The 20144-nt window shown below is 43.1% G+C and overlaps 1 protein-coding gene across 3 annotated transcripts in view; it reads right to left on the bottom strand.

The window, feature by feature from the left end:
* MTF1 (metal regulatory transcription factor 1) overlaps positions 1 to 20144 on the bottom strand; it is a 52573-nt gene that overhangs the window by 18423 nt on the left and 14006 nt on the right. For all 3 annotated transcript variants that reach the window (XM_005543916.5, XM_074011706.1, XM_005543917.5), the window contains exons 3-7: positions 13362 to 13600; positions 11757 to 11888; positions 8768 to 8841; positions 8170 to 8306; positions 4935 to 5012 (exon numbers count right to left, since the gene is read on the bottom strand). In XM_005543916.5, the coding sequence (XP_005543973.3) occupies positions 4935 to 5012; positions 8170 to 8306; positions 8768 to 8841; positions 11757 to 11888; positions 13362 to 13600 (660 nt within the window). The remainder of the gene's footprint in view (positions 1 to 4934; positions 5013 to 8169; positions 8307 to 8767; positions 8842 to 11756; positions 11889 to 13361; positions 13601 to 20144) is intronic.

The following is a 20144-nucleotide window of genomic DNA, read 5'->3' as shown; positions in this document are numbered from 1 at the left end:
AAAAAACTAGCCGGGCAAGGTGGCGGGCACCTGTAGTCCCAGCTACTTGGGAGGCTGAGGCAGGAGAATGGTGTAAACCCGGGAGGCGGAGCTTGCAGTGAGCTGAGATCCGGCCACTGCACTCCAGCCTGGGTGACAGAGCGAGACTCCTTCTCAAAAAAAAAAAAAAAAAAATGGCCGGGCGCGGTGGCTCAAGCCTGTAATCCCAGCACTTTGGGAGGCCGAGACAGGCGGATCACGAGGTCAGGAGATCGAGACCATCCTGGCTAACACGGTGAAACCCCATCTCTACTAAAAAATACAAAAAACTAGCCGGGCGAGGTGGCGGGCGCCTGTAGTCCCAGCTACTCGGGAGACTGAGGCAGGAGAATGGCGTGAACCCGGGAGGCAGAGCTTGCAGTGAGCTGAGATCCGGCCACTGCACTCCAGCCTGGGCGACAGAGCAAGACTCCGTCTCAAAAAAAAAAAAAAAGGAATGAGCTATATTTGTCAATGATATTAGATTGATGCAAAAGTATTTGCAGTTTTTGCCATTACTTTCAACGGCAATTACTTTTGACCAACCTAATCTCTCAATAATACTAGGGAGAAGAAAAGGAATGGGCTGTGTGCCTCCAAAACATATGTACAAAAATGTTCACAGCAGCACTATTCATAATGGCTCCAAACTAGAAACTATCCAAATGCCCAACAGGAGAAAGAACAAATATTGGTATATTCATTTAGTGTATTGTGGTATATTCACTTAGTGTAATATTGTTCAACAACAAGAATGAATGACCTGTAACTGTATGTAAGAATATGGCTTAATTTCTTAAACATAATGTTATAAGAAGAAAAGCCAGACATAAACAAGTATATGAGTCCAATCATAAAAGCATAAAAAAAAAAAAAAAACCAGGAAAAGCTAATCTTAGTTGCTAGAAATCAGAATAGTGGTTGTCTGCAGGGAGAGATCATAGCTTTTGGGGGTATGTAGTAGGGGGGCCTCTGGGGTGCTGGGAATGTTCTTTCGTTTGTTTGTTTTATTTTGTTTTGTTTTGAGACGGAGTTTCCCTCTTGTCGCCCAGGCTGGAGTGCGATGGCACGATTTCAGCTCACTGCAACCTCTGCCTCCAGGGTTCAAGCGATTCTCTTGCCTCAGCTTCCCAAGTAGCTGGGATTACAGGCGCCTGCCACCACGCCTGGCTAATTTTTGTATTTTTAGTAGAGACGGAGTTTAGCCATGTTGGCCAAGCTGGTCTCGAACTCCTGACCTCAGGTGATCCGCCCACCTCAAACTCCCAAAGTGTTGGGATTACAGGCGTAAACCACCATGCCTGGCTGGGAATGTTCTTTTTGATTGGGGTGCTGGTTACATGGGTGGGATGAATTGTGATGATTCATCAAGCTATACATTTATAATACATGTGCTTTTCTGTATGTGTATTGTACTACAATAAAAAGTTTGTGGCCGGGCGCGGTGGCTCAAGCCTGTAATCCCAGCACTTTGGGAGGCCGAGACGGGCGGATCACGACGTCAGGAGTTCGAGACCATCCTGGCTAACACGGTGAAACCCCGTCTCTACTAAAAAATACAAAAAACTAGCCGGGCGAGGTGGTGGGCGCCTGTAGTCCCAGCTACTCGGGAGGCTGAGGCAGGAGAATGGCGTAAAAACCCGGGAGGCGGAGCTTGCAATGAGCTGAGATCCGGCCACTGCACTCCAGCCTGGGCGACACAGCAAGACTCCGTCTCAAAAAAAAAAAAAAAAAAAAAGTTTGTTAAAATTTAAAAAAAGGAAAATGCTGAAGCCCCCGCCAAGCTTGAGGGCAAAAACGCTGGGATCAGAGTGTGTAGGAACAACTTTCACAAGTAGAGAAGACAAGAACAGGCTGAGCTTTCCAGGCCTGGAGCAAGGAGCAAAGAGCAAAGAAGAGGAGAATACAGGTAGCTGTCTGGCCTTCGAGAAGGCCATTCTCTAGCACCTTCAACCCTCCTCTAACAAAAGATCTGAGCGAACCAAAGTTCATTTCTAGGACATGCATACAAATGGGCTGCTCAGAAACCCATAAAATCATTATCTCATATAAATTTACTATTTGATTTTAACAAGTCCTGATTCTTTTTTTTTTTTTTTTTTTTGAGACAGGGTCTTGCTCTGTTGCCCAGGCTGGAATGCAGTGGTATGATCATGGCTCACTCCAGGGCTCAAACAATCCTCTTGCCTCAGCCTGCCAAATAGCTGGGACCACACCAGCTAATATTTTACTTTTACTAGAGATGAGGTCTCACTGTGCTGCCCAGATTGGTCTCAAACTCCTGGGCTCAAGCCATCCACCCACCTCTGCTTCCCAAAGTGCTGGGATTACAGGCATGAGCCACTGCACATGTCCCTAATATTTTTTTCAAGCAAAGAAAAATTAATGCTATTGCTTCAAGGAATTGTGGCCTTAATTTGAAAGGCTAAAATCAATTTCTACATCTGAGATAAACACTGGGTACCAGGAGCATAATCTATAATTAAACCCCAAGGGATAGTGCTTCTCTCTCTTGATTATATAAATTGTGATAGGAAAGGCTTCCCTTTTTTATAAGTACTTGGTGTCCCCTTATGCCAGGGTATTTTCCTGGTGACCCTAGGGCTCCAGAAAGCTCCATAGTTATATGTCATAGTCTTGGCCAGAGAATAGACTCCTAAGCTATTTAACACAGTTACATGTTAAAGGGATATTATTCCCAGAAATCTTAGGCTGGGTAGCTTAGAGGGCATCTAGGCCACCTAGTACAGAAATTTCTTTTAGAACATTAGTTGTGAAATAGGAATATGCATAAAAATCATATGATGTACCCATTTAATCTTTTTCTCTTTGTTCTTTAGATTAGTTCATTTATATTGATCGATCTTCAACTTAACTGATTCTTTCTTCTGTCATTTCCAATCTGCTGTTAAGCCCCATCCAGTGAATTATTTCAGCTATATTTTTCCGTTTTAGATTTCCATTTGGTACATTTTTTACAGTTTCTATTCCTCTGCTGAGATTTCCTATTTGTTCAATAATTACAAGCATATCCTTTACGTCCTTGAGCATATAATAGCTCTTAAAAATCCTTGTCCCATAAAAAAATAAAAAATAAAAAAAATCCTTGCCTGTTAATTTAGCCTTGGCTGGGCTGCTTAAGAGTCTATCACACACATCCATGATGCAGGGTTCAGCCAGAGATTTGGAGGGAGTTTATACACAGAACTTGGGACTCCCCTTTAGTGACTCTTTCCTTTCCAGGTTACCTGCCTGGTTACTGTGGCCACTCTGAACTCTGTCCTCTGGTTATTCAAGCCAGTAATATTGACTTTTTATTAGTTTGGCTGCCTCGTTGGGTGCCAACTGGGGCTTGTCCAAGGTGGATAAGCCATAAAACTTGCAAGCCTACCCGATGCCTTTACTATCTTCCAAGTAATCCCTTCTTCCAAGGTTACCTCTGCTTGCTATTGGTTGCTCACCAGTGCCTTTCCACAGTAGTTTTTTATATTTTGTCTAGAATTTTCAGCTGTTTTCTACAGAAGAGTTGGTCTCATAACAACAACTCTGCCACTACCAGAAGGAGAATTACACCTTGTCATGTTTACATAAAAATGCAGATTCAAATGCCACGATCAGACATGCTGACTCAGCAGGCTTGGGGGAGGCACAAGAACCTACAACTTTAGAAGTGCTGTTGTTGACTCCACTAATCACACACTGAAAAAAACACTTTTTCACAGCATTCCTGAATCATTCAGTCTCTGTTCAAATACTTCCCATCACATTTATTCATTATGCACATAATCACAGAAAATCTAGCCTATATTTACTTACCAGGAAAAACAACAACAAAAAAACCCGAACTCAAAATTAGTGTTAGCAATACTGTAAAACTCTCACGTTCAACATGGAGGAGGCTGCATAAGCTCAGACTCAATGCACTGGTTTGTATGTTGCATCACGGAGCCATGGGAATGGCAGTCAAATTTCCTAACAGCTTGAAATCAAAGCAATCAGATTAAGATAAAGTGGGTTTGTCCTTTAGCAGATAGAGGACTGTATATGTGTAAGAGGTTTCTTCAAAAAGTTAATAAACTTAAAGAAGGGAAATTTTTTTCTCCCCATGGCAGAGAAAAAAATAAGTAAAATTAAAATTAAAAAGGAAAAAGGAAAAAGACCAAGCCAGGTCACATAGACAGGGTTTGAAAAAGTCCAGAAACTAGAATTCTGGTTATGTCTTACAGTACTAGACTTCCTCAAGGAAGTTCCTCAAGGACAAACTATACCAACATTTTTTACTACTACAAGCTCAGTACTGGCATAGTGCCTGGTCAATACATATTTGCTAAATGAGTAAAAAAAGAAATTTTCTGGGGCCAGGAGGTTACGAAGTGAGTGACCTGGGTCAAAAGGAATGAGGCCTCAGAGAGAACAGCCTCTCCTAATAGAACTCTTATCAGGAGGCCAGGCATGGTGGCTCATGCCTGTAATCCCAGCACTCTGGGAGGCCAAGGCAGGTGGATCACGAGGTCAGGAGATCGAGATCATCCTGGCTAACACAGTGAAACCCCGTCTCTATTTAAAATACAAAAAATTAGCAGGGCACGGTGGCGGGTGTCTGTAGTCCCAGTTACTCGGGAGGCTGAGGCAGGAGAATGGCGTGAACCCGGGAGGCAGAGCTTGCAGTGAGCCGAGATCGCGCCACTGCACTCCAGCCTGGGCGAAAGAGGAAGATTCCATCTCAAAAAAAAAAAAAAAAAAAAAAAGAAAAGAACTCTTATCAGGAGAAGAAGAAAAAAATCCTACATGGTCAGTAATTAAACACAATTAAACCTAGAAAACTTCAAAGACTGGCCTGCCTCAATTTTCCCACCAAAGGGAGTGCTTAATTCTTGCCCTTATTTTTCTAGCACTGGTATTACAGATACACTTACCGTACTGGAATTTTCTCGCAATTCAGAATCTGTGGACAGAAGGCTCAAGTCACTTAGACAAAGTGAGTGATTTGTATCCTGTAAAAGAGAAAAAATTCTAATTGAGTAACAAAAATCAGGATTTACAGTGGCATATCATGTAACAAAACACTTGATTACAAAGTCCCTAATGTTCCACGTGTCTACATGTGTTATCTGAAGAAGTTTAAGCCAACCAAAGCAAGGGCTAAGTGAATTAGTTAAATTTGTTTTAAATTATACTTTAAGTTGTAGGGTACATGTGCACAATGTGCAGGTTTGTTACATATGTATACACGTGCCATGTTGGTGTGTTGCACCCATTAACTCATCACTTACATTAAGTATATCTCCTAATGCTATCCCTCCCTGCTCCCCCCACCCCGTGAATTACTTAATTTTTTAAAATCCTGATATTCTTAGAAGAATATCTTACATTTCTTAAAAATTATTAATAAAGAGTTTTAGAGGCCGGGCATGGTGGCTCATGCCTGTAATCCCAGCAATCTGGGAGGCCAAGGCGGGTGGATCACGAGGTCAGGAAATTGAGACCAGCCTGGACAACATAGTGAAACCCCGTCTCTACTAAAAACACAAAGAATTAGCCAGGCGCAGTGGTGTGCGCCTGTAATCCCAGCTACTTGGGAGGCTGAGGCAGGAGAATCACTTGAACCCAGGAGGTGGAGGTTGCAGTAAGCCGAGAGCGGGCCACTGCACCCCAGCCCAGGTGACAGTGCGAGACTCCATCTCAAAAAAAAAAGAGTTTTAGGCTGGGCGCGGTGGCTCAGGCCTGTAATCCCAGCACTTTGGGAGGCTGAGGCAGGTGGATCACGAGGTCAGGAGTTCGAGACCAGCCTGGCCAACATGGTGAAACCCCGTCTCTACTAAAACTACAAAAATTAGCCAGGTGTGGTGGCAGGCACCTGTAATCCCAGCTACTCAGGAGGCTGAGGCAGGAGAATCACTTGAACCTGGGCGGCAGAAGTTGCAGTGAGCCAAGATCATGCCACTAGTGGCACTCCAGCCTGGACAACAAGAGTGAGACTCTGTCTCAAAAAAGAAAAATAATAATAATAATAAAGAGTTTTAATATGATCTCATGACTAAGGCTCCAGAGTAACAAACCTATAATAATGTGAAATTAATACTATCTGTATACCTGGTCTCATCATTTACAGTGATTTCACATGACCTCATTTGCCATTCATGTAAACCTTGGAAGTATTATTCTATATCCCTGTTTTTTATTCTTTTTGTAACAAATTGCCACAAACTTATATTCCCATTTTAAATATGAGAAAACTGATGCTCAGACAGTGGGAATGAAGTGCCCCAAAACACACAGCTAATTAGCAGAAGACAAATCTGGTGCTTCTGACTGAAAAGTAAATGGTCCTTCCACCACTGTGTTTCCCACATGGGCACCAAAGGGCTCCTTACTCAGAGTGGTACCTGGGATTTAGAATTCAAATTCCACTGCCCAGGCTAAGGGAACTCTGGAGTCCCAGAACGCCAGTCACAATTCACACTTTAGGTGGTAGCCCTGCTTACCTAGGATACTCCTATTCATGCACACACTCAACAAACATTCGTAATGCATCTGCTATGCATAAACACTGTTCCAGGCCCAGGGACACAATAATGAACAAACTAAAGTCCTGCCCCCATAGAGCTTACGTTCTAGTGGAGAGAGAGGACAAAAAACAAATAACTATACAGTGTGCGACAGGGTAAGAGAGGATAAGTGTTATGGAGAGTAAGGGTAGTAGGGAACTCTGGGATAGGAGTTTCTCTTTCACTGGGTGGTTAGGGAAGCTCTCTTAGGTAAGTGGCATTTGAGTAGAGAGTGAAGGAAAGAGGGTATCAACCATGCACATATCTAGAGAAGATGTTCCAAGCAGAGGGTACAGCAAGTATAAAGGCCTAGGGGCAGGAGTGGGCACTCCTTGGTTCAAGAAACCACAAAGAGGACCATATGGCTGAAATGAGAGGAAGAAAAGTAGGCTGGGCGCAGTGGCTCACACCTGTAATCCCAGCGCTTTGGGAGGCCAAGGTAGATAGATCACTTAAGCTCAGGAGTGCAAGACCAGCCTAGGTAACATGGTGAAGACCCTATCTCTACAAAAAATACAAAAAAAAATACCCGGGCGTGGTGGTGCATGCCTGTGGTCCCAGCTATTCGGGAGGATCCCTGAGCCAGGGAGGTGGAGGTCACAGTGAGCAGAGATTGCAGCACTGCACTCCAGCCTACATGACAGAGCAAGACGCTGTTTCAAATAAAATGAAAAATAAAATAATACAATACAATACAATACAATACGATACATAAAAAATAAAATAAAATAAAATAAAATAAAATAAAAAGAGAGGTAGATGAGATCAGAGAGGCAACCAGGCCAGAATGTGTAGGGCCCTGTAGCCTACTATAAAGACTCTGACTTTTACTTCAAGTGATACATACAAGAAGCTACTGGAGTCCAGGTGGGGTGGCTCATACCTGTAATCCCAGCACACTGGGAGGTTGAGACAGGAGGCGGGGGCGGGGGTGGGGGTGGGGAAAGGGAAAGACTGCTTGGACCTCGTCTCTATGTTAAAATAATTTTTAAAAATCTATGAAAATAAATAAAAATTTAAAAAGCTACTGAGGGTTATGAGCAGACGACAGACATTATCTGCTGTATAGTTCAGAAAGATCTCTCTGGCTAATATATGTAGAACAGTCTGTTGTGGAGTAGACAGAAGAGGGGGAAAAGGTCCTAAGAAGCTCACTTAACAGGTTATTGCAATAATCCGGGCAAAAAGACAATAGTAGACTGAATAAAGTAATCAGAAGAAGTGATAGTATTCTAGATAAATTATCAAGGATGAGCTGGCAGACTTTGCTGGTGGATGTGGAGTGTGAGGGGAAAAAGAGTCAAGAATGACTATAAGATTTTTGGCCTCTGCCACTAGAAAACCAGAGCTGCCATTTACCAAGATGAGGAAGACTGCAGGAAGAACAGGTTTGAACATGTTAAGTTTGACAAGAGTAGATGATATCTGGGTGGAGATGTTGAGTAGGTGGTAAAATACACAAGTCAAGACACTGATCTTGACCCTGACTTCTTCCCTCTCACTAACAGATATACAGAGAAGACATTTTAACCTTTGATTGTGATACACAAACAACTGCTGATGTTCTGTGGTACCCAGATCAAGAGACAAAAACACTACACACCTCTGATCCATTGTGTTGTGTAAGTGTACTGTATGAGGGTCCTTTGTTATCATGACCTTTCATGTGACTTTTGAGACTGTATTGAGTGCTGAATGTTTTCTCACAGCCATTACTGGGGCAGAAGAAGGGTCTTTCACCTGCAAGAATAACAAAGTCGTGTTAATTTACCATAAAGTCATTTCACTGGATGAAGAAATCTACCTTTCCCTAACAGAGGTATTTTTAAGAAACTTTGGCTAACAGTTGTTAAAACTTGAATAAATTACACATTAATCATCTCAGTCCTAAAACTCAATGCAGAGCAAAGCACTGGGAATGACTGCTGCTGGGAAGTTTAAAGAGAAGATTTGTTTCTCACAGATTGTTTTTTTTAGAGTGTCTCTGTATTGGTTTCATTTCTTAAGGTTGAACACCTGAGGTCCGCCTCTGACAGAAACCCAAACATTCTAGGTAAGGCTGAGCTAATTAGGCTCACCTGAATATATATAGACTCTTATGTCTCTTTATATCCACCTAGCTCTACAGGTCTCAATGGAAAACTGATAGTTACAGGCTTGATGAATGTTAAAATAAAAAATAAAAATTGGCCTAAACTCACCAGTATGTGTACGAACGTGAGTTTTAAGGTGGTGACTTGCTGCAAATGCTTTTCCACAGCCATCGTGATCGCACCTAAATTTGTTAAGCAAAGAGAAACAGGAGTCATTAGCTAATAGACCTTTACCCTGAACATCTTTTTTTTTTTTTTTTTTTGAAACCAAGTCTTGCTCTGTCCCCCAGGCTGGAGTGCAGTGGCACAATCTCGGCTCCCCGCAAGCTCTGCCTCCTGGGTTCACACCATTCTCCTGACTCAGCCTCCCGAGTAGCTGGGACTACAGGCACCCAACCACCACGCCTGGCTAATTTTTTTGTATTTTTAGCAGAGACAAGGTTTCACCATGTTAGCCAGGATGGTCTCGATCTCCTGACCTTGTGATCTGCCCACCCTGGCCTCCCAAAGTGCTGGGATTACAGGCGTGAGCCAACGCACCTGGCCTCTGAACATCTCTTATAAATATAAACTAAAACAAATATTCAGAACACTAAGATCAGATCAATGACACTGGTTTTAGAGAATGGGAATGATGAGAGGTCTTTGAAAAAGTAAGGTGGCATATCTGGGATCAGAGGGAACCGAGAGCCCAGGATAAGTATTTCTTGCCCTACAGGTAAGGCCCATGTTGAGAGCCCTGACAACAAAAGTCTTTTGATGAATTACTTAAAAGACCTCTATTGACAGTGACAGTCCATATGAAAAATCTGCCAGTGGAACATTAGGAATATCAAGAGTGAGCAAAGTGGCTCTCAAATATGCACATGGCTTGAAATATAAGAACAAAATCAATCAGAAGACAGGCTCAAGTAACTTATCTATAATCTTGTGTGTCGAGATCTACTTCATTCTCTTTTACTCTTGATAACCAAAGCTAAAAGGAATCTTTCCCTCCTCAGAACTCCTAAGGCATTTCTTTACATTTCTTTTATGGCACCTCTCATTTCCAATCTTATTTTCTCTGTAGATACATCTGGTATCTGCTTTCCTAGAGTGTAAACTACTTGAGTACAGGATCCACGTAGCTCTTTCTGTAGCTCCTGCACATAGCAGACATTCCTTAATTACTTATATGAATGAATGCATTTTCTTATAAACCAAAATATTTTATTTCTTTAAATAGAAAGCTTCTCTACAGCATTTTCATTTTTAATTACATATAATCATCTTCATGTCTAAAGTCTCACTGAATATTCAAGAAAAATGCAGTTTTAATCATCACAAAGAGAAATGCATGTGACTGGATAGCAATCAGAGTCCTCTCAGCAGCCTACGGGGTGGAGATGGGGAGGGAATAATCTAAGTTTCACAGCATCCATCTGTAGAGTAACCAATTACAATCTAACTACTCTTGCACTTAAAGGGATCATGACTCAGGAATACATTTGTAACTTAAAAACACAATTCCTTTTTTTTTTCTGAGACATGATCTCTCTCTGTTGCCCAGGCTGGAGTGTAGTGGCATAACCACAGCTGACTACAGCCTTGGCCTCCCTGGCTCAAGCGATCCTCCCACCTCAGCCTCCTAAATAGCTGGGACCACAGGCATGCCCCACCACTCCCAACTAATTTTAAAATTTTTTGTACAGTTGGGATCTCACCGTGTTGCCCAAGCTGGTCTCAAACTCCTGGGCTCAAGTGATCCTCCCATCTCAGTCTCTCAAAGTGCTGGGATTACAGACATAAGCCACCACGCCCAGCTCACAATTACATTTGATTGGCATCTAAGAGTTGACTGTCCCTAAGACTTTTTGTTTCTAAGTACTCTGATAAAATGAGTGGTTTAAGAAGGAACGGGTAGCATATTTAATGCCTTGAATATAACTGTGATATCCCCTGACAAAATTCAAATACATTATTATTTTTATTTATTTATGTTTTTTTGAGAGAGTCTCACTCCGTCACCCAGGCTGGAGTGCAGTGGCACAATCTCGGTTCACCAGATTGCGGTGGAGAACCTCCGCCTCTCTGGTTCTAGCAATTCTCCTGCCTCAGCCTCCAGAATAGCTGGGACTATAGGCACGTGCCACCACACCTGGCTGATTTTTGTAGTTTTAGTACAGATGGGGTCTCCCCATGTTGGCCAGGCTGGTCTTAAACTCCTAACCTCAAGTGATCCACCTGCCTCGGCCTCCCAAAGTGCTGGAATTACAGGCGTGAGCCGCCATGCCCAGCCTCAAAGACATTGTTTATGGGCAGTTTTCAGCAATACATCTATCTATATTACATTTAGGGGAAATCCTTACAAACTGATTATCTCATTTAAAATGTCATATAATCATCCCAAAGCTGAGTTTGAACACCTATTAAATGCCCAGAATCATGTTATATACTATGAGCAGAGAAAAAAGTAGATAACCAAAGTCCCTCCTTCAAGTTTATAGTACGTGTATCTATTTGATATACATATGTTGACATATATGAATAAAAATGGATGCTCCTATATGTTTGTGTATACACACGAGATATTATTACAAAGCAATAACTTGAACAAGTAACAACTGCACCACTAAGCTAAGCATCCCTACCTCTCATTTCCTCTCTTGTCTCCTCATCCCCTCCCCTCCTTGATTCTTAGGTATCCCTCCTCTGGGCTGAAAGCACTTTGGCCATTTGCAGCCTCAGACATTATCCACAAATTTTGTGGGTTTTTTGTCACCAGACAAAGGTTCTTAAGAAGAAGGCCTGCTTTTGAGTAATTCTCTAGCACTAACAAAAGTACCTACCACATAAGTGAGTTTCAACAAATGCTTCTTGGAAATAAATGGAAACAATGAGGCAGAAAGGCCATCATCCACAGAGTAAGGATGTTCCTGGACTCCACCAGCACCCCTCTAATCTGCAGTGGTTGGTTACAGCTATCCTGGGGTGAGTTAACGCTGCCAAAGAAAGAGCTAGTAAAGGGAGTTTTCTTTCTCTTTTGAAAAATTTCAAAGTGTATCAAGACCCCCAGCTGAAACCCGGTCAGTGACAAATAGCAAACAGTAAGACCTACCGAAATGGCTTTTCCCCTGTATGGGTTCGAATGTGCTTCCTCAGATCACTGAGTGTGGTGAAGTATTTGCTGCAGCCTTCAGATTCACAGTTAAACGTTTTCCCTGTGTGAAGCCTCTGATGTGCTTTCAGCCTGCAAAATATTCCAGAGAAATTCCCTTTGTCATAAAATTCTTTTTTTTTTTTTTTTTTTTTTTGAGATGGAGTTTCGCTCGTGTCGCCCAGGCTGGAGTGCAATGGCACAGTCTCAGCTCACTGCAACCTCCTCCTCCTGGGTTCAAGCGATTCTCCTGCCTCAGCCTCCCAAGTAGATGGGATTATAGGAGCCCACCACCACGCCGGCTAATATTTGTATTTTTAGTACAGATGGGTTTCACAGTGTTGGCCAGGCTGGTCTCGAACTCCTGACCTCAGGTGATCCACCTGCCTCGGGCCTCCCAAAGTGCTGGGATAACAGGCGTGAGCCACCGTGCCCGGCCTCCCTTTGTCATAAAGTTCTACAGAGCCTCCCTATGCCAGTTTAATGTGCTTCAGGATCAAGTGTGTAAGAATTCTATACCCATAACATATTAGTATCCAACATATTTTGCCCCAAAAGAAATGCAGAGAATAGCATAGTGATATGAGTGTGACTCTGGAGACTGACTTCCTGGGATTCAAATTCTGACCCCACATCCTGCTTGGATGGGGAAACCTGAGCTAGTTATAGAACCCCTCTGTGCTTCCACTTACTTATCAGCTGCTATGGGGACTAGCACTTAGAATCATGCCTAGCACACAGTGAGTACTTTTTAAGTGTTAGCTATTGTTATTTCTATTACTTTATACTCAATACTAAAGACTATTAAGTCTCCTGATACAAACATGAAAAAGAGAATTGGCTACTGAATGGGCCACTCCCCATTTCTCAGGATAGAAAAGTCCTTCAAGCTGAGGTAGGACAGAAGCCTTAGTACAAAGATCCTGAGCCATGGGGAGATAGTACTCTATGCCAAGCACTGAAATGCCCAGGCCAGAATGCTGCTCCATGAGATGCAAATCTAAATACAAACGTACTGTCGCTTCTAACCAGCCCAAGATACGTTCATCTTTAAGTAACAAGTTTCTAAGGCCGGGAGCCGTGGCTCACACCTGTAATCCCAGCACTTTGGGAAGCCAAGGCGGGTGGATCACGAGGTCAGGAGATCGAGACCATCCTGACTAACATGGTGAAACCCTGGCTCTACTAAAAATACAAAAAATTAGCCGGGCTTGGTAGTGGGCGCCTATAGTCCCAGCTACTCGGGAGGCTGAGGCAGGAGAATGGCATGAACCTGGGAGGCGGAGTTTGCAGTAAACTGAGATTGCACCACTGCACTCCAGCCTGGGCGACAAAGCGAGACTCCATCTCAAAAAAAAAAAAAAGTAACAAGTATCTCTAATGCATTTTTTAAATTTTTTCTTTCATTTTCTGAGATCTGGCAGAAAGGAATTTTACACAGTTGAACACAGCTGCGGTCTTTTAAAGCCCTGAAAGTGAATAACTCTCCCCTGCAAGGAGAAAGAGCCCTGCAGTCACAACAAGGTCAAGGTCAGAAGCTGGCAGAGCAACGGAGATGAGGCTGACCTGTACAGTGTGTTGAATGCCTTCTCACAGCCCTGCACGTCGCACTCAAATGGCTTTTCCTTCGTGTGCACTCGCACGTGGATCCTGAGGCTGTAAGAGGTAAGGAAGGCTTTGCCACAGCCCTCCTGATTACAGACAAAGGTGTACTCTCCTCGGTGAGTCTTCTGGTGGGTTCGCAGGTTGCCTGCTGTGCTGTAGGTGCGGGGACAGCCCTCAAAGGTACACTGGTACCGCTTTACCTGGCAGACAGAAGACACCTCATCAACAGGACAAAAGAGCTGCACAGGGCTTAACTTTCCGACCCAGAGCTCAGCTCCCAAGAGACGTTGTAGACAATACAAATGGGTTTTCATCATAAACACAGAAAACAGCCTCTAGCAGCAAAGCGGAAAAACCTTATTGTTGATCAAATCATACCTGGACAACACATAATGATTTATGGGGAAGAAATAAGTCTATATGTATATGAATATTCTAAATGAATATAAGAGTGTTTTCAGACTCTATATACATCTATGCACTAAAAGTACACTATACTGTTACAGCTACCTGTATTCAAATAAGATCTGAACTTATTTTAAGGCTTGACTAAACACCCTGACCTCCAGAACTACAACTTGATAGACCAATATTAAATTGAGTTTAAAACATCTTGAAATTTACATACTTAACCATCAAACATATTTCCCTAGATCATTTCCACTGCATATTTTCAAGCCTACAAAATGACAACATATTGCAAATTTCTTGGAAGATTTGGTGATGTGATAATTCTTAAACTGCCAATCTCTTGTTTCCTTTCACCATCAAACTTCTTGAAAGGCGAGTCAATTATTCACCTCATGGTAGAAGGTTAAGAAAAAAAAAAAAAGCTGCTTCTCTGACAAATACCGAACGGCAGATGACTCTAGTGCAGTGGAGGGCCTGGAATGGGAGGCCCAGCAGCTTCACCAGAGACTTTGGCAGGGATATTGGGGCCAGGGTCATGGCTGTGGTTGGCCAGGAGCCAGGGCTGAGGCCATGGAGCTCTCAGAGGCAAGGCTGAGAACAAGGAGTGGATGCACATCACCAAGCTGGGCTGCCTGGTCCAGGACACAAAGATCATGTCCCTGGAGAAGATCTAGCTCTTCTCCCTGCCCATCAAGGAGTCTGAGATCATTGACTTTTTGCTGGGGTCACCTCTCAAGGATGAAGTTTTGAAGACTACACCTCTGCAAAAGCAGACCCGCACTGGCCAGTACACCAGGTTCAAGGCCATCGGGGACTACAGAGGCCACATCAGTCTGGATGTTCAGTGCTCCAAGGAGGTTGCCAATGCTATCCAAGGGGCCATGATCCTGGCCAAGCTCTCCACTGTTCCTGTTTGGAGAGGCCACTGGGGGAACAAGATCAGCAAGCCCCATGCTGTCCCTTGCAAGGTGACAGGCTGCTGTGGCTCTGTGCTGGTATACCTTATCCCTCCCCCACCCCACCTGAGGCACTGGCATCATCTTGGCCCCTGTGCCCAGGAAACTGCTGCTGATGGCTGGTATTGACAACTGCTATACCTCCGCCAGGGGCTGCACTGCTACCCTGGACAACTTCACCAAAGCCACCCTTTAGGCCACCTCTAAGACCTATAGCTACCTGACCCCGATCACTGGAAAAAGACTGTATTTACCAAGTCTCCCTATCAGAAATTCACTGACCACCTCACCAAGACCCACACCACAGTCTCTGTGCACAGGACCCAGGCTCCAACTGTGGCTATAACACAGGGATTTTACACAAGAAAAATAAAGTGAATTGAGAAGAAGGAGGAGAAGGGGAAGGAGAGGAAGAGGGAGAGGAAGAGGAAGAGGAAGAGGAAGAGGAAGAAGTCAGGGTGTGGTGGCTCATGCTTGTAATCCCATCACTTTAAGAGGCCAAGGCAGGAGGATCACTTGAGGCCACGATTTCGAGACAACCTGGGCAACACAGCAAGACCCTGTCTCTACTAAAAACAAAGAAAACCACAAAATCAGCTGAGCATGGTGACATGCGCCTACAGTCCCAGCTATTTGGGAAGCTGAGGTAAGATTGCTTGAGCCCAGGAGTTCAAGGTTACAGTGAGCTATGATTGCTACTGCACTCCAGCCTGGTGAACAGAACTGGACCTGACCTCAAAAAAGAAAAAAAAAGAGGGAAGAAAAAGTAGATAAACAATAATAAGGCCGGGCGCGGTGGCTCAAGCCTGTAATCCCAGCACTTTGGGAGGCCGAGACGGGCGGATCACGAGGTCAGCAGATCGAGACCATCCTGGCTAACACGGTGAAACCCCGTCTCTACTAAAAAATACAAAAAAAAAAACTAGCCGGGTGAGGTGGCGGGCGCCTGTAGTCCCAGCTACTCAGGAGGCTGAGGCAGGAGAATGGCGTGAACCCGGGAGGCGGAGCTTGCAGTGAGCTGAGATCCGGCCACTGCACTCCAGCTGGGGCGACAGAGCGAGACTCCGTCTCAAAAAAACAAACAAACAAACAAACAAAAAAAAACAATAATAAAAATAAAAGTATTAATAAAGAAAATCCCAGCCTGGGCAGCATGGCAAAACCTCATCTCTACAAAAAACACAAAAGTTAGCCAGGCGTGGTGGCATATGCCTACAGTCCCAGCACTTAGGAGGCTGAGGTGGGAAGATCACTTGAGCCTGGGAGGCTGAGGCTGCAGTGAGCTGTGATCACACCACTGGACTCCAGCCTAGGTGACAGAAAAAATAATAATAACATTTTGGGCTGATTTAGAAAAGAAATAAAAGAAAAAAATTTTTTTAAATTAAAAAATGGCAGTTGACATGTGTGCCTCCATTTCCATTAATGCCCACGTATTTCTTAACCAGTTGGCAAGATGGCTTCACTGTATGAAATTATTCTCTTAACTTCCCGGTAGTCTAATTCTTTCGTCCTTCCCTATTTTCCTCGACTATTTGCAAACATACCTCATTGATCATGTCCTCAATGTCTGAAAACTTGTCCTTCACAACATAGTAATGCCTTGGGGTACTCTTTAACTCCTTCTCTGAGACACTTCTTTCCCTTTACCCCTAAGCGTAGGTGTAGTGATTCCAAATTTTGTCTCTCATCTCCCAAACATTCCTCATATCTATACTGATGCAGTAGAAGCACTAGACTTGGCAGCAGAAGACTGAATTCTGGCACTTTTGTTCAACATATATATGTGTGTGTGTGTATATATAGGTATGTATATGTATATGTGTGTGTGTGTGTGTGTGTGTGTGTGTATATATATTTTTTATTTTTTGAGACAGAGCAATGAAGAACAATGATGTTACCGGAGCTAAAGGAAAAAGGGTCTCAAGGAAACATGATCAACATGTTAAATGTCAGAGAAAATAAGGAAGGTAAAGACTGGGGAAGTGACTGGATCCAGCAGCTAGGAATTCACTAATGACTTAGCAAGACTAGTTTCAGCAGACTACTGGGATCAGGGTCCAGATGCAGGTGACTGAATGAAAGGTAAAGTGGAGGTAGAGGCTAGAGATGAAGTACAGCAGCACAAGTGAACTCCTGAGTTGATAAAGTTTTTTGTTTTTGTTTTTAAGACACAGGGTCTTTGTTGCCCAGGCTGGAGTGCAGTGGTGTATTCATAGCTCACCGTAACTTTAAACTCCTGGGCTCAAGTGACCCTCCCTCCTCATCCTCCATAGTAGCTGGGACTACAGGCACATGCCACCACACCCAGATAAGTTTTAAATGTTTTGCTGTGTTGCCCAGGTTGGTCTGGAACTCCTGGCCCCAAGCAATCCTCCTGCCTCAGCATTCCAAAGCGATGGGACTACAGGCTTGAGCCACCACACCTGGCCTGGTTTTTTTTTTTTTAAAGTAAGTCAGTTCTTGAACATATTTGGGGGCAGAAAAGTCCTGGAAGAAGAAATTGAGGATTTAAGGAGGAAAATGAAGAAGAGAAACATTCAAAAGCTCGGGAGGAGGGGAAAGCCTCAGGTAGGAGAGGGACATTTCGTTTCAGAGAAGAGATCTGAGATAAGGATGAGTGTGACTCAAGGATGGACAAAGTTTTCTGTAAAGGGCTAAACAAAAACTAGTTTAGGCTTTGTGGGCCTTATGGTCTGTGTCACTAGTCACCTCTGCATGTTAAAGTAGCAACAGACAATACATAAATGAAACAGCAAGGCTCTGTTTCAAAAACGTTATTTATGGACACTAAAATTTGAATTTCATATATCATGATATACTCTTTTGATTTAAAAAAAATCATTTAAAAATGTAAAAACCATTCTTAGGCTTAAGGGCTGTGCAAAAACAAGTAACCAGATGGATCTGGCCTGTGGGCCACAGTTTGCTAACCTCTGAAACCTGTGGGAGTAGGGTAGTAGGGAGGGCCCCTACTCCTCCTGTCTCCCTTCCCACCCCTCCCCCACCTGTCCAACCCCCATCTGATCTTGTACAAGTCTTTAGGTTCCTTAGTCAAGTGCTCTCACCTGTTCATTGGGTTCTCTTTCCACTGCCACACAGGAGAAGCTCCATAAATATTTGTTAAACTGAATTCCTTATTGAACCACTAATCCAGGTATTCTTCTCATGTCTCAGGACCTAGCTTTGCAGTCATTTGTTGCCAGATTAAGTCTAAAACAGTTTTCCACATATTTCATCTCTGCTCAAATGATAAAAGTCCCAATTCCTTTGCCTAACATTCAAAGATCTTTCCAGGGCTTCTTCTGTCTTCTATCACATTACTTGGTAAGCAGCCAAACAGAAGACTCTGTCTAGGCCTACAAGCAACAGTACACTTTTACCCATTTGCAAGACTGATTCCTACTTCCCTGACTTTGTTCTCTCCTTCTCTGCTGGAAATGCCTAGATCCTTTCTTCTCTGCTTTTCTGAGTCCTTCTCTTCCTTTAACGCAAGCCTCAGGAACTCCAAGCTCCTTCACAATCACTCCACGTCTACATGACAGTACCCTTCTCTGAATGCCAGTAATATTTACTATACCACTCATCTGACACTTAGTTTATACTGTTCATTATCGTCTCATGCATATATTCTGACTTCCCATCAAGACTAAAAACCTCTTTAGTGCTGCCAGATAGAGAATTGAAAACGATCACTCACCACTAAGGAGAACTGGGACTGTGGATGCTGGGATAAAGGAGTCTGCATGTCTCAACCATAAAGCTTACAACAATGCTGAATGATAAGAGCAGAATTTCACTCTTAAGATGCTACAGCTATTGATACCTTTTTACGTAACTGCAACAAATAATTAACTACCCCCTCCTGTCTCTCTGCCCCGCCAAACTCTGCTCCCATCCAGGTTTTTTCACTTGCACAATTCAGGCTTCCACTAAATGACCCTTCCTCTAGAAACTCTTCCTGATTGACCCTTACTTCTATCCCAAACTAGAATAGGTATCCTAATTATAGGTTTTCAGGGCTTTCTGTAAAGCACATGACACAATTAAGATGCCATAATTACACGATTAAACCATTTACATCATTATGTTTCATGGTAGGCACAACAGTATCTGAAAAACAACAGGCACTAAATAAATATTTGTCCAATTAAATGAATGAATAGCTACTTCCCGGCTGGACTGTAAGCTCCATGAGAGCAGGGACCATGTTTATCCTGTTCACTGACACAACTTCCAGGACCAGCCTTGTGGAGAAGTGGTGCTTGATTTACATTTTTTGAATGAATGAACAAATGAACAAAACCAGTGGGACTGAAAAGGTAGTGACAAGGACAACAAGTGACATGTGACAAAGGAACAGTTTCAAGGAGAATGGTCAAGTAGGTCAAATGTAGCAGAGATGATTGATAAAATACCTCTTGGATTTAGCTGACTCACAAAGTCATAATTGCTTCAGCACAACTAGCTTCACTGGAGTGGTAGGAACAGAAGTGAGAATGTAAGACAATGAATATCAACTACACTTTCCAGAAACTTGGCTGAGGAGAGAGAGAAAGAGAGGGGGAGGGGATAGCAAGTTAGAAAAGGACACAGACTGGGAAAAGTATTTGTTTGATCTTTATTTATTGGTTGATGGATTGATCGACGGAACAGACGGAGTTTCTCCCTGTCACCTAGGCTGAATACAGTGGCATGATCTCAGCTCACTACAGCCTCAACCTCCTGGGCTCAAGCAGTCTTCCTACTTCAGCCTCTTGAGTAGCTAGGACTACAGGTATGTACCAACATGCCTGGCTAATTTTTGTATTTTTTGTAGAGTACGGGGTCTCACTGTGTTAAGCCAGGCTGGTCTGGAACTCCTGGCCTCAAATAAATTTCTCATCTCAGCCTCCCAAAGTGTTGGAATTACAGGCATGAGCCACCACACCCGACCTGAAAATATTTGTATTTAAAAGTGGGGGAGACAGTTCACTGTCAAAGCAAATGCCTGCTCCCCCCATAAAATGCTGAATAAACGAGTAATCGCTCGCCTCATTTGGAGGAAGAAGAAGTCACTATTCTGTCTTTCAGAATCATTTTAAAATAGCACAAAATTTCACAAAAAGGGAAAACTAAACCTCCTCAAACTGGATCAGAGCAGGAAGTTGCAAAAAACGTGTAGGTTTTCATGGTTACATACAGGAGGTATTGCAACATTTGGAACATTTCAGTACAACTAAGGTTTATCATTCATACATCCTAAAAATTATGTTCCAGAAATTATACTGTCCTGGGTGCTAGGAATACCAAAAAAAAAAAAAAAAAAAAAAAAAAAAAAAAATTGTCCCTGCTCTCAAAGAGCTCAAAGTCAAATGAATCGAACAAGAACAATATG

Source organism: Macaca fascicularis, chromosome 1 (genome assembly GCF_037993035.2).
Source record: "Macaca fascicularis isolate 582-1 chromosome 1, T2T-MFA8v1.1".
Taxonomy (NCBI): Eukaryota; Metazoa; Chordata; class Mammalia; order Primates; family Cercopithecidae; genus Macaca; species Macaca fascicularis.
This window is presented reverse-complemented; position numbering and strand designations above follow the sequence as displayed.